This window comes from Tasmannia lanceolata, unplaced genomic scaffold (genome assembly GCF_043159265.1).
Source record: "Tasmannia lanceolata isolate RefF3 unplaced genomic scaffold, GAP_Taslan_0.1 ptg000003l, whole genome shotgun sequence".
Lineage (NCBI taxonomy): Eukaryota > Viridiplantae > Streptophyta > Magnoliopsida > Canellales > Winteraceae > Tasmannia > Tasmannia lanceolata.
In genome coordinates, this window is record NW_027518680.1 from 54,378,257 (window position 1) to 54,392,970 (window position 14,714).

The 14,714-nt window shown below is 37.1% G+C and overlaps 1 protein-coding gene across 1 annotated transcript; it reads left to right on the top strand.

The window, feature by feature from the left end:
• The first annotated feature begins 12,316 nt into the window (after positions 1 to 12,316).
• Positions 12,317 to 14,274, top strand: LOC143869939 (uncharacterized). The gene is made up of 2 exons (XM_077376480.1): positions 12,317 to 13,388; positions 13,664 to 14,274. The coding sequence occupies exons 1-2, from the start codon at positions 12,317 to 12,319 to the stop codon at positions 14,272 to 14,274; spliced, it is 1,683 nt and encodes a 560-aa protein (XP_077232595.1).
• Positions 14,275 to 14,714: the final 440 nt, after the last annotated feature.

Consider the following 14,714-nt stretch of genomic DNA (forward strand, 5'->3'; position numbering starts at 1 on the left):
CAAACTTAACTAAGATCTTTTTTATTTAAAATTCTAATCTAGGCAAATGTACCAAGGTTCTAATGATCTCTTTTAACTACTTATCTAATTTAATTAGAAAACCAAAATTCTAAGGGCCTAAGTTAATTGGAAAATTGCAAAAGTAATTTGGAATAGTGTAAAAACCTTAATTCAATATAAAAGATTACTTAGAGTTAGAATCCACCATGGGTTTGGATTAGATTGATTAATTAAAACAACTCTTGAATTGGGTTGAAAATTCGATTAACTAATCAATAAGGAATAAGATCAAAGGGATGTCATTCTTAATCAAATTCACTCTCCAATTTACATTGATAGTATAGAACTTTATATTTGTTAATCAACAATCATTCATACGAAAGGGAAAAGCCGATGGCATGAATGATTGGGATTTTCTAAATACAAAATCCTACATAATTTTTCAACTGAGTAGATTGATTTAATTATAAATATTTCTCCTTCCCCATGGCTTCAACTAAATCCTAAGTAATTAGGATTTAGTTATTCATGAAGAAGTGAAGAAAAACAAAAATAAAAGAGATAGATGGGAGAAGAATTGTCATATATAACTTGAAAGGAAATGAAACAAAAGTAAATTACTTCCTCACTAACTTGAATTGAAACAAAATTACATCAAATTGTAATTTAAAATAAAGAGCAAAATAAGAAAAACTTATTCTTTTTCTCCGTCAATGGTTGAATCATTGTCCTCCTTCAAGCCTTGATCAGATTCCTCTCGTCTATACTAGTTCAACGGATCCGACCACGAGCGAATCGGAGCTAAAACGAAGAAGTTATGGTCCGTTGAAGTTTTAGAAATAAAAAATAAAAAAAACTGCTGAAGACGCGACGAGACGAGACTAAAAATTCAAGAAGATGGGAGAGAGTTCAAGAGAGATTGATGATATATAGATTTTGGGTAAGAATGGTTGCTAAATTAAGGGATTGAAAAAGATGTAAGGTGGAGATTAAAAAGCTAATCTTAGGAAACAAATGAAATGACAAGATTAATGCTTGAATGAGCTTTCGATATCTCTTCTAAAAACCACATGGGTTACTTTTCTTTTCTTTTTCTTTTCAAAGGTTTGTCTAAAACCTTCTAATTATTTTGTCAAGCAACTTTCTAAATGGTAGAAAGATAATGATAAGTTTCCAAGTTGAGGAATATGTGCATGAAATGACCAAATTGTCCCTATCTTTCGAATGAATTGCAACCATGCCATATACTTTCGCAAATGGCAAATCCACCCTTCCTTTGTAATGCACATAAACAACTAATAATTTCCTTCTCCTCTATTGATCATTTCAATCTCAACCATTGGAATTAAGATCGTTTCTCTTCTTTTATTTTTCATCATCCATCCTTGAAATTTCATCTTTCAAACCAAAGTAAGGAGGTGTGGCATTATCAATTTGATGCTACTAAAGCATCATGCCAATTCGGCCAACTAAGGCATCTTGGAACTTTGGATTCTCATTGTAATTGGTCATTTCTTCACTATTTTCATATGTTAAGCTCCATTTCCTTCATGATTCTAATAAAAATCCTGAAATAACAAAAACAATAAAAATACCTTAGTACCACCGTTTAAAACATAAAATATGCATGCATCTTACCACTACCATTCACACATAAATGTGTTCATCAAGTCCCAACTACAACACATATGGAGCAATAAGGCTCCACATGAGTGTACTTATCATATGTAATGTAATATACATATCAAATAACATATGATAAGATAGAAAATGACAGATATTACATATATAGCTCCCCTTTGTTATAGACTCATACAGAGTATGAATCCAAAGGGTTGTCCAACACAGAGTCACCAAGGGTTTGTGAGGTGATTGGTTGAAAAATAACCATTGGGCTACAATTACATGTTTGCTAAGGATACTCAAATGATATCAAGTGAGGTAATGAGACATCCTAGCAACACATGCTCCTCCTAACTATGTGCAAATAATATATATATATAACAATTCAAGGCACACATGACTTATCATGGTTAAGATGCTAGCAAGAAGCCAAAGTAATTAGATGTATTAATTAAGCTGATGATACTGTTCCTTCAAAACAAGGTATGAGCACCTATTGAATAGCTTTTAACTTTAATGTTTAACATCTTTGCCATACAGCTAATACCAAACAATGGGTGATACGATATACATAGAGAGCTATATTAATTGACAATTATACACACACCAAGGATAGCTAATTATGACAAGAATTTAAGAGTCTATCATAGGCTAAGCAACTCTATCCTATTGTGAGGGCAACTAGTTCTTTTAAATTTTCTTTTAGAAGCAAGCTAGTTGTTATCTTTTAGGGAAGATTCATTTGCATTCTCATTTTTATTTTCATATTCCCTATAAGCTTGTTAGATGTGTTTTGTTGGATTAAGTTCAATTCAATAATTAAGTGTGATTATCAAAATACATTTCATTATAAGTTTTCTCTTTTAAAGTCAATTAAATACATTTCTCATTTTTAGCACACTTTTGGCTTTTTCAAAATAATCTCATAATTTTGATGATGTTCACAATTTTAATGAACTCATGAGATATAAGTTTGAGTGAATGAAGGAAAAAAATTTAAATAACTCAAACTTATAGTGATCTAGCTTGGGAATCTTTCACTGTGTTATGCATAGATCACATATAATAGGCAAATGTGTGTGTGTGTATCACTTTAAATCACATGCCTCTAATTAAAGGAGATTTTAGTGATTATCTTATTTAATGATCCTTCTTTAATTCTAAGTTCACAAGTATTTTTATTTTTCAGGTTCAATAATTCTTGTGAACAAATTAAGGTCATATGGATGCTATATTGCACAAACATCATATATACTCCATAGTAACCATGTGCTCTAATGTGCACACTTAGAGATTTTACTTAGATTTTTATTTTTCTTATGAACAAAGTTTGTTGTGAAGGGTTTTAAGATGATTAAAGATTTATATCACTTCACATACTTTAATCAAATTTCACTTGTTTGAGTATTTTATGTTCTTCTTAGAATATTTCAAAACAAGTGAGTCACATGTCATAAATGAATGATCATATTGAAGCTTTTAGACATGATTAGTTCAATGATGAGTTCATATAACTCTTATGGATTTCTCAAATTGAACCAAGTTTCAATTTTCCTTAAATATTCTAAGATTTCAAGTTCAAGGGGATTATATCAAAAGCCAAGGATATTTTAGAGTGTCTTATAGATGATAAACACCTTTGGCTAATGAATCAACTTATGAATTTCTCATGATCTTAACAATAGTTTTAGAAATTCACTAAGTTTTGTATTTTGACCCAACCTTGTTTATTTTGTAAAGTCTAAGGTTTGATTTACAATGATTTTGCTTAGACTAATATTTATGCATTTTTCTTAATTTTCTAACATTTCTTCTATTTTCAATTTTCATTCTATTTCTTTTATATTTGCTAGAATTACATGAACAACTCTCAAATATACAAGTCTAGCAAAAATAAGATAATACTTAGGAACCTAGCTTGAACTAACTTAAGCTATTCCTATGGGTCAATGAGGGTACTAAGTGAGTGAATAAGTTTCAAGTGAGATACCAAACACTTAGACCAAGGTAGATTATTATACCATTATGAGAGAATACAATCTCTTATGCATGATGACATGAGTTTATAGGAGTCAATCAAATATATCATGTCATAAATGCTATGAATACCTTTTCAAAAAGATGCGATCTTTAAGCACAAACATTTAGACATATAATATTCAATCATTACAACATATCTAGTAAAGAATTTAAATGATTTACCATTTTAGAACAAACTAACTAGATACAAGATTTTATATCAAAATTGAGTGCAAGGTATCTAGAGAGATATGATTTGGTACTAGATCAACCATTAATACAAAGTGACTAGTATCCAATATTATAAGATAGATCTTTGAGGCACAAGATGATTAGATACAAGAATGACAAGTTCATGTAATATCTTGTATCTAACATTGACTAGATATATGGTATTTAATCATGAAACACATGATATCTAGCAAACAATTTTCAAATGATATAAACATTTAAGTACAACCCCTAAATCCAATATATATTAGAATTATGAAGCACATCAAGTAGGGGACTTTGGAACCTAAACAAATTTGGTTCCAAAGGGGTTTGTTACATAGAATGAATCATTTCTTATCCAAACAAACCTTCTACTCCTTACAAATCTAAATTTGGATTTAGACTTGTAATGTCCAATCCTACCACAATAGTTACATGAAATTGAAGAGCAAGTAGATAGACTAAGTGAACTACAAGAGTGTTTATGAGAACAAGCATGATTATCATTTTCTTCTTGTAGTCTTTGGTTTTTCAATATGAGTTCCTCATTGTAGACACCCCATTTTGACCGAACCCTAATAAGCGTCGGTAGGATGAAAACCCTATCAAACTAATGTTTTAGTGTCCCAAATTTGTTCCCAAGCTAGGTTAGGGTCCCACTAGAATCCCCATAAAATTTCATCAAAATCCGTCGTGGTTTGCCTAGCAAACGGACGATGTTTGTAGAGTAGTGTAGTATAGGAATAAGGGTGGCGACTTAGCCAGAAATAGGGGTGCGCGTGAGCTTAGAAAACCAGTTCAAATTTTTCGTAATGGGTTGTCCAGGGAGATATAGGGGTGTGCGGATTAGTGTGTAATAAAATTAGGGGGTGTATTATCCTGAACCAGGGCACTTTCGTAATTTGCAAAGATGCCTTTCTTCCCCTCCAAGTCACCATTAAGCCCTAAGCTAGGTTAGTGAGATGCTTAAGACTAGGATTAGTTAGAGGGAATCTTAGTTGGTTAGGATTTCTTTGATCTTAACCCTTGAATCAAAAGGTGATTTGAAGGGTTAAGATCAAAGGGAGAGGAGATATTTTTTTGCAAAGATTATTTCCCCCCTGTTTTCTACTTGGCCCCCCCTGTAGGTTAGGAAAAGTATAAAAATGCACTAGAGAGGGGGATCAAATTCATTTCATTTTTGCTTGGGCTTGTCTTACCCGAGACCCCCCCTGTAGGTTAGGAAAAGTATAAAAATGCACTAGAGGTGGTTGTCCAAGGAAGGTTTGGGGGGTCGAATTTACCATATATCACTACATAACCCATCGAATTTTTCGTTCAAGGGAGGAGAAAAAAAAAGAAAAAAACCCATTTGCAGAGAGAGATGGAGAGAGAGAGAAAACCCCAAACCCACCACCCTCTTCTCCGGCTCCATCTCCCATCGGAGCTCCGGCCAAACCCTCCTCACCACTTTCTTCTTCTTCCTCTCCTTCTTTTCCTTCTTTCTCTTCTTCTCTCAGCCACACCACCCCCTTCTTCTCCGGTCAGATTCTCGCCGGAATCCGACCATCCACCATTAACCCCGGCCGGCAACCTCCATTAAATCCCGTCGCAGCCACCTCCTCTTTCAGCACCATCACCATTTCTACCCAAACCCACTTCAAAACCCATATCAAAACCACCTAGATCTAAACCCTATTCCACCCAAACCCACAGCCACCATCCCTTTTTCATCTCAGATTTTGGAGCTCCATTTTTATTAGAAAACAGAGAAGAGGGGAGGAGAAGAGCAAGCCATCCATCAACCGTCTCCGGCCGGTCATCGTCGAATCCGACCACCATCCTTCCAGGCCACCATCTCCATAAAAAACTATCAAAACCCTCTTCTCTATTTTCGTCTACCAATCTCCATCATCCACCATCACTACCTTCATCTCCACCTCAAAACCCACCACTTCTCCATCTCCACCCATCTCTGCAAATTCCGGCCGGCCACCTCCATTCTCAACCAGCTCCAAACCCATTTCCCCCACCATCAATCCCCCAATTTCATCACCATTTTCCCATCTTCTCCGCACCCCATTTCCAATCCCAAATTCAGATCTAATTTTATTCGGCTCTGATTTACTTCTGCAATTTCTGATCAAGATCTGAACCGCTACTCTCTTATTGGCAATTCTACATCAATCTCTACATCGAAAAGGTGTACAAGTAGTGAGAGGAGAGGTTTGCGCCATCATCTTCCACAATCCGCAGCTTGAGAACACCAGGTCGCAAAGAAATAGAGTAAAAGGAGGTAACAGTTGCCGAAATTCATATTTGGTTTTGTTATCCTCATGTTTTTTTAAATCCATTTGATGATGTGCGACCATCCCTTTGTTGAATCTAGAGTAATTCTTTCATAATCTATGTTTCTGTTTCCTGAAATTCATCTGGTGGAATGGTTTTAATCTTGATCGGAATTTGGTGTAAATTTTCTAGGATACTGTGACATTTCTTCTCAGATAACCAATTGTTGTTGTGGTCATGATGATATTTGCGATCATTTGGTGATTCAGTGATAATTTCTCATTTATTGGTCATTTGATGGATTATGTCTATGATTTTCATCTGAAACTTGTGATAATTTGTCCATCATTTGCGATAAATTTTCTTAAGATAATCATCCGATCTCATCAGGAGTTTGTGATGATCCTGACATAATCTATCATAATTGTTCCCTGATGGTCATTGGATGATATGTAGTTATTTATTTGGGTAAGTACTCTATTGATTCAAAACTTATAATTCTCCTGAGTGCTGATTCAAGGTTATAATGTTGACTCCTCCGAGTACATAATGTCATTGCTGAGTGAGATCTTGACTGGAGTGTGGATAGCTTTAAGCTTCTAATAGAAATATGATGGTGTATTTCTTCATCGTTTAGCAAAAAGCATGCTGTGAACGTGAGTTGACTGGAAAGTAACTGATTTGTGAAAATGGGTATAAATGTCTTTCTTCGCATCAAATGATGGTTTCAAATGGAAGCTGCAATAATGGTGGCTATTAGTTACATCCTTGGTTTTGTACTCATGCCAGGACAGGTGGTGTAAAATCATTTGCATAGTTTCAACCCCAGTTTTTATAAAACTTGATGGTCTCTGTGTAAATTACAGTTTTTTTTTTAGTAAGAGGTTACAAGGCATATCATTTTTCATGTTTAGTGCATCATTTCAATGTGATTGCATATTATCTCGGGTGAGCTTATGTTTCATATATCATATCCTAGATATTTGGCTATTCAGATTCATTCGTAAAATGGTTAGTGGCTTTGTATCAGAAAAATTGCCCTTGATTCCGGTTAAAATAACATTCATAGTGGCATCTCTTGTGAACTGTCATCATAATTTGCTCGTTCTATATTTCCAAGGATTTAGCATAGGGAAATGCCTTTTTGTTTTAATATAATGATTGCCTTAAGCTGAAATAAGTAGTTCTACTAAGATCATCACCTTTATGGCGGGAATGTTGCTGTTCCTAAATTATGAGCTATGTTCGGATTGATCATTCTTTCTTTAAGTGGTAAAAGTTAAATGAATGATATTTTACTTGATAACTAGCGAGCTATGGGTCTACCGCATTACTTAATAGGTTATACTTAAGTTCCTTTAGATGCTCCAAGTCATTAGTTTCCATTTCATTGCAAGGGCGATGAAGGCGCTAGCCCAAGCCCATCCTTAGGGGACTTGCTCAGTCCAAGTAGCATACCCCTCCTTTGTATATAGGAGACTTGCCCAGGCTTATCAGAACCCTTCTTTACGTCATTTGTGTCTCGGAGACAAGTCTTGTCTCATATAGAGAGTTTCCCTTTTAGGAGGCTTACCTAGCCTCATGTTAGAGTAGCCTCCTCTTTTAGAGCAAGTCTTTGTCTTGGTAGTGTTATTAGAGAGTCTCTGACTTATTTGTACTCCCTCCCTAGTGTTATTAGTTAGGAGTATTTCCATTTGAGACTAACTCAGTCATATAGAGCCTTCCCTGCTTGAGATCTTAGATTGTTTTCTCTGTTCTTGGGGCACTATCTTCTTGTTGTGGTTTGTCTCTTTGAGACGCTAGTTGCTTATTTGGGGTTTCCCCTTTAGATTTAGGGCTTTGCCCTAGTTTGTGGTGTTACTTGCATGTCCCCTTTAAGATTGAAAGCATTTAAAGGTTCAGAGCTTTGGAAAAGCTTTAAAATCCAAAAACATTAGAATTTGAAATTCAAAAACATTGGAAAACTTTAAAAATATCAAAAATATTTAACAAACAAAAAAATCCAAAATCATCTAAAGTATTGACTAGTTTTAGGAGTATAGTAGGAGAGTTCGATTTTGAACTACGTTAGCTTGATCCTCTTCCACGAGGTACGTAGTGCAGCTTGGGATCTTCATCCCAAGTCCAGCCAAACCTTTGTAAATAAATATACTTTAACCCTTTTTCTTTAAAACCGTGTTTTCAAAAAGCTCTTCCTCTAGTGTTAGGAGTTTTTCCTAGATAAGGAGTTTTAGAGTTATGAGTTTGTCTTTGATGTGTTGTGTGGTTTGTTTATGTTTGTGTTAGAGTTAGGGGTTTGTTGCGCCTCCGTCCGGTCAGTTGGCGATTCACATCGCCGACTGATGACTAGGTCTAGGATGCGCTAGTGATCTCATTATTTTTCTTAGGACACACAGCCTAGTTACACATAGGTTGTAGGAACCACCTGCATTAGCTTAGGGCTAATCTGCATTTAGTTAGGGCATATAGGGTGTCCTAAAATCTACAATTCACTGGAATTTAAATAATCGTTCAAGAAGTTTTAATAACTAGTCCGGTCTTTTAGATCGAGTCTAAGATAGAGGTCTAGGTGTCTTAGGCATCATAGCTTAGAATAGGCGCGAAGAACTACGTTGCCTTGATTCTCGTGGAGGCGGGGATACGTAGGCTTCTTTGGATGAACATCAGACCATCCAAGGACTCGGGCTAAATTATTTAGAGTCTTAGGATTTGTTATTGTATGATGTGTTTTCTTACTTTCTTGTATTGATCCTATACCTTTAGCTGTAGCTTGCATGTGTATGTCTAACAGAACTTAGACACCAGTTAGGTATGTCACTCATAACCTAGCAATATTTAGGTGGCACCTCTTTCATTTATTTTTTGTGTGCTTATTATTTCTATTCTCAGGAAATGCATGCTTAGATAGACGACTCCTGAGGATTGTTCCCATTTCACATTATTTTTGCCCAAAACTCTTCGAGGTTAATAATAAATGGCATAAGAGACCAAGTGTTCGTACTCGGGCGAATTGGGGGCGCTCTTCGGACCTTCTCCATTCGTCACCAGGCATGGACCTTTAGTATCTCTGGTTATCCATTGCAAACAGAGCATTTGTTTTGGTTCCATGGCGCATCCATGGATGGCGACTCTGAGTTATTTTTTAGATACATCTCGGTTTCGAGCATTGGCTCCGGATCAGGATGTATCTCATTCATTTTGTATCGCCACTCATGATATGCTGTGAGGGTGGCAACAGTTTCGAGAGTTCCTTGGTAGAGCTCTCCTTCACGTTGTGGAGATCTTAGAGGATGTAGGGACTCGTTCCCTCGCCGTCCTCGGATCGGGGTCCACACTCATTTACTAATTTCATCTTCTCTACTTTTTTTAAAAAATAATCTACTTGATGAGATGAATTAGTTCTTAATTGTTCTTCATCTTCACATAGTAATTTATATTTTTCCATAAGCTGAACATTTATATTTTCTAAATTTTTGTTTTCTTTTTCAAAGGCATTGCATTTTTTAATTAAGTCATCATTTCTGTTTATCAAAAGTTTGCTAAGTTGACTTAATTTCTCATTTCTGGTCAAGCTTTCATCAACTTCCATTTTTAAATTTTCAATTTGATTTTTTAAGTCAGAAATTGAATGTTTGAAATCATCTCCATTTGCAAAAGATTTTTGAGAAGCCTCATTTTGTCCAAAGATAACATTTTTATCTATTGTTGTAAAGAGACAAAGATTTTTCTCATAAATAGTTTCAAGAGTAGTCCAAATATCTTTTGCATTTGTACATGAAGAGATTTTCTCAAAAGTATTTGAAAATATTCCAGGACACAGCACAATCATGGCTTTCGAGTTCAAGGAAAATAATTTTGTGTCAATTTTACTACATTTTCTTGGTGGAGAATAGCCTTTTTCAATAGCATTTAAAATATCACAATCTAAGGATTTGAGATAGACTAACATTTGAATTTTCCATGCTCTATAGTTCGTTCCATCAAGAAGATGAGGAACAAGAGCGAATCGGCCTTCCTCAAAATCCATTAGGGTTGCCATAGATCTTTTCTCTTTTAGATTTTTAAATCAAAAGCCTTTTTAAGAGCCTATGCTCTGATACCAAATGAAATAACAATATGGCAACCCAAGAGGGGGTGAATTGGGTAATTTAAAATTTTGCCTTTAATAAAAAGGTGTGTAAGATTAATCCTAGATTATTTTAACCCTTGTTCAAATATGTTTGGTGAAAAATTAAGAAAGTGATATTACCAATCACCAAACAAAAATTAAGAAACAATAAAGGAGGTAGAGAGAAATACTACACAATGAAGACAAAGATTTATAGTGGTTCGGTCTATCAACAAGACCTACTCCACTCTTCCAAGTTTGTCTTCTTGGGTACTCCTCTAATGGTAAGATTCCACTATAGCCGAATCTCCAAACCGTACAATCACTTCTCCGCCTCCGAGGGAACAAATCATCTTTGCATCGGATTCACCTTTGTTAATGGGCCGAATCGTAGACCCTCGATTACAATCAAGCTTCTCCTTTCTCAAAGGTCGAAGCGTAAAACCCTCTTCACAATCTTGATTCACCTTTCTTATCGGGCCGAATCGAAGACCCTCTATACAATGAAGAACGAATATTGAAGCACTCTCTTTAGCCTCTTGTTAGGCTTGATACATTAACTATGAAAACTCACAAGTCTCTCCAAGAATAGAAAACAATGAAGCCTAAGGAGATATTCTTCAAATAGATGTGCAAGTTCAAAGCTCTTTGAATAAATCAATGGATTTGAAGGTTAAAGCTCAAATGAGATTTTCAATAAGTCCAAAAGTCTTAGAATCCATGAGAAAACATCATATTTATAGTCCACAATGATTCCTCAATGTTTGGGGGTAGTTTGGGCAAGAAAAGACCAAAAAGGGTCAAAAAAACAACTAGCCGTTATGCCCCAACTGCTAGTTTTTTGCCCAGCCGCAGTAGCCCGCTGTGGTGCCCGGTCGACCGTTGTAGGGCGGTAGCCCGCCGCTGGTCTGCTGGAATTCCAGCAGAAAAAAGTTTTTCAGTCGCTTCTTCTAAAATTCATATATCCCTCGTTTCTTATCGGAATTTGATGTTCTTATACTACGGACATGAGAAAACTGAGAGCTATCTGTTAAAGATATTTTCAAAAATATTTGAAAATGTTTTGAGCCATTTAAATCAATTTTAAGCTGTTGTTTTCACAATTCGAGTGCTAATGTCATTCATTTTCATTTGTAAACTTTGGTTAGCACTTGGGCTTTCGTTCTTGGGCTATGAATTTTTGTTTTAATAATATTTAGGACCTTTGAAAATAATTTTACATGAAATACAAATAGGTTTAAGGTAGGTTTTGAAAGAGGATTGAAAAACACTTTGAAATGCAAAATCACTTGAAAAAGATCTCTAATACAATCTATAAAGTTAAACTACTTAGCACCTTGATCGTATTGGCTTCAAAGATCTTCCTTGGGCTTTTGGCTTGTAAGTGAACACTTGAGAATGCTTTGGTACATGTGACTTATCTTCTTGAATGAATCTTTACTTTTGAGGCATGAGAAGGTCACCAACACTTTGTTCAACTTCAAGCTCCTCTTGGCATATGATAGGCATGCTTGTGTGATCCTCAACTTGAGCTGTATGCTTGGACATTTTCCAAAGATGTTTCCTCCAATGTGTGCAAGCTCACTTAGTTCCTTTGTGCATATTTATCCTCAAGCCATGTATTGTGTTGTATTGTGTAATGGCGATATGACATGTGAAGTTCTTGTTTAAGGCACAATACTCCAAGGCAACACATTAGTCCATAAAGACTAATCAATTTATGTTTGATAGCATCAAAACAACAAGGAAAATGTGATTAGTTGAACCCTTGGGAACCCATGGGCTAACACCCCCTATCCCTTATTTCTCCCATCTCGGACTTCCCTACCCAAACCACCAATTTTTATTCTTAAATAAACCTAACCCTACCTTTTTACCTTTCACTTTCATGTGCTAAATTAGCCTCTTTGCTCTTCATCTCCTGGTTCACGGTCTCTTCTCTATGGTCCATCTTGGTCCTTGGCTCGTGAGACCGCGATATGAGCCATCTCCTTGATTAGTTGGTTGTTCGTCGATCTCTTTACTTTCCTCTCTTTGTAGCCGTTCATTGTTGATCTCTCATTTCTCTCGCCCCTTGCCGTCCATATGGATCCTCCTGTCAATGTAGATCCCTCACTTGGCATGACCACATATGTCGGTGCGACTCCAACATCCTCGGCTACCTCTTCCTCGTTTCATCCTCCTTTGGCAACTGTGAAAAATTCTTATCGACAGTTGAACATTGCAAAGTTCTATGGCACCAACTATTTACCCTGGACAGTTGCTATAGAGACTTACCTCTTTGGACGGGGTAAAGTCAGTTTTCTTCGTCAGGATCCTCCTTCGCCAAAGGATCCCTCTTACACTCGCTTGGAACAGGAAGATGCGTTGATTCGGAGGCTTATATGGCAGAGTATGACACCTGCCATCTATTCTACCATGATACTCCTCCTGACTGCGAAGGAGATCTGGGATCACACTGCTGTGACTTACTCTAGAGTTGAGAACCTCACCCGTATCCACTCCACTTACTCTAAGTGGATGCGTCTGCGTCATGGTGACATGTCCCTTGAGGCTCACTATGGGCAGTTCATCTCTTTGTGTCAGCAGCTTGACGTCTTCCTACCCCTTACTTCTGATGTTAATGTTCTTCGCCGTCAACGGGAACACATTCGAGTTGCGCACTACCTAGAGAGCCTTGGTCCTGAGTTTACTCACCTGCGTCATCAGATTCTCGGGTCTGGCCGGATTCTGTCGTTGCACGAGGCCTACTCTCGCGCTCAGCAGTGCCTTGGAGAGACTCCTTCCAGACCCACCTATGATAGTTCTGCTCTCGCAGCATATGATGATGGTAGTGGTACTCGACCTCTCAAGGGTGGTGGTTCGTTTTCCCGTGCTCGTGGTCGTGGTGGCCGTGTTGGGAGTGGGCATGGACGTCCTTATTGTACTTACTGTCAACGTGATGGCCACATGATTGAGACTTGCTACACACTACATCCAGAGCTTCGACCGCCATGTTCAACACATCTTACCACTCCTGGCCAGTCTGACACAGCTCCTCCTGCCTCCGGCTCTAGTTCTACTGATGATCTATTCACCTTTACGAGGGCAGATTATGAGGAATTACAACATTTTCGACAGAGTGCCTCCCAGGCCACTGCAGGCTTCGCCCAGCCAGGTAGTTCACCTACGACTTTACTCTCTAGCTCATGATCCTGGATCATTGACTCAGGAGCCTCAAATCATATGACTGGTAACTCGTCCCAACTCTCATCTTTAAAACATTTCCATCTGATTTCCAGTCCATTAGCTGATGGTTCCACTATACCCATTACTGGTATTGGGACCACTTGTCCTTCGCCTTATCTCCCTACAGTTTACGGTCTGTCAGTCAAATTACGAAAAACCTTACTTGCTCTATCTCATTTTATCCTTCTTACTGTGTTTTTCAAGATCTTTGGAGGACGATTGGATCGAGTCGTGAGGTGGATGGACTTTACCACCTTGACTGCAGTCCTTCTTCTACAGCTTTACATAGTTCAGTGGATGCCTTCCAGTGGCACTATCGACTTGGCCACCCATCACTTCAGCATCTCCAGCAGACATCTTTAGTTCCCGCTTCTATTTCTCACTTTCAGTGTCAGTCTTGTGAACTCGGGAAGCATCACAGAGTGTCTTTCCCTTCTCGAGTCGTTAGTAGAGTCGATAGTCTATTTCAACTAGTGCATTCTGATGTATGGGAACCTTCTAGGGTCGCATCAAATAATGGATTCAAATATTTTATAGTCTTTATTGATGATTTTTCACATATGACCTGTGTGTATTTACTAAAAGATCGTTCTCAAGTCTTCTTTGCGTTTAAAAATTTTTATGCTGAAATAACAAATCAATTTGGTTGTAGTCTTAAATGCCTTCGTACTGACAATGCTCTTGAATTTGTCTTATCTACTAATGGTTTTCAGGACTACCTTTCCTCTCATGGCATTACCCATCAGTCTTCCTGTGCATACACGTCACAACAAAATGGCGTCGCTGAAAGGAAACTTTGTGAAAATCCGATGTAGGGGGGTCCCAAGTTATACTAGAATGGCAACACAATGAGGAGGGAGAATATGGTTGTTTTAAGAATTAGAATCTACCAATTTTAAAACCTTTAAACCGATTTTAAAGTTAAGAGATCAAGAATCAATATTCAAGCATACAAGTTAAATCTAATGGTGCAATGCAAATAAAAGAGCAAAGAGATAGAAAGAGTGCACCCGAGATTTAAAGTGGTTCGGTCCTCAAATCCGAGGCCTACTCCACTCCACCAACCAAACCCGTTGATGGCTTCACTATTTGATCTTCTTAACCTTGGCGAAGATCGAATGCCAATTACAATAGCTTTAACTTTGGTGGCTATCCTCACCCTGGTAGCTTTAACCTCGGTGGCTATCCTCACCACGGAGAATAGGCTACGCTTCTCCGAATACTCGACCTAATACAACACTCGAAGGTTGAAAGA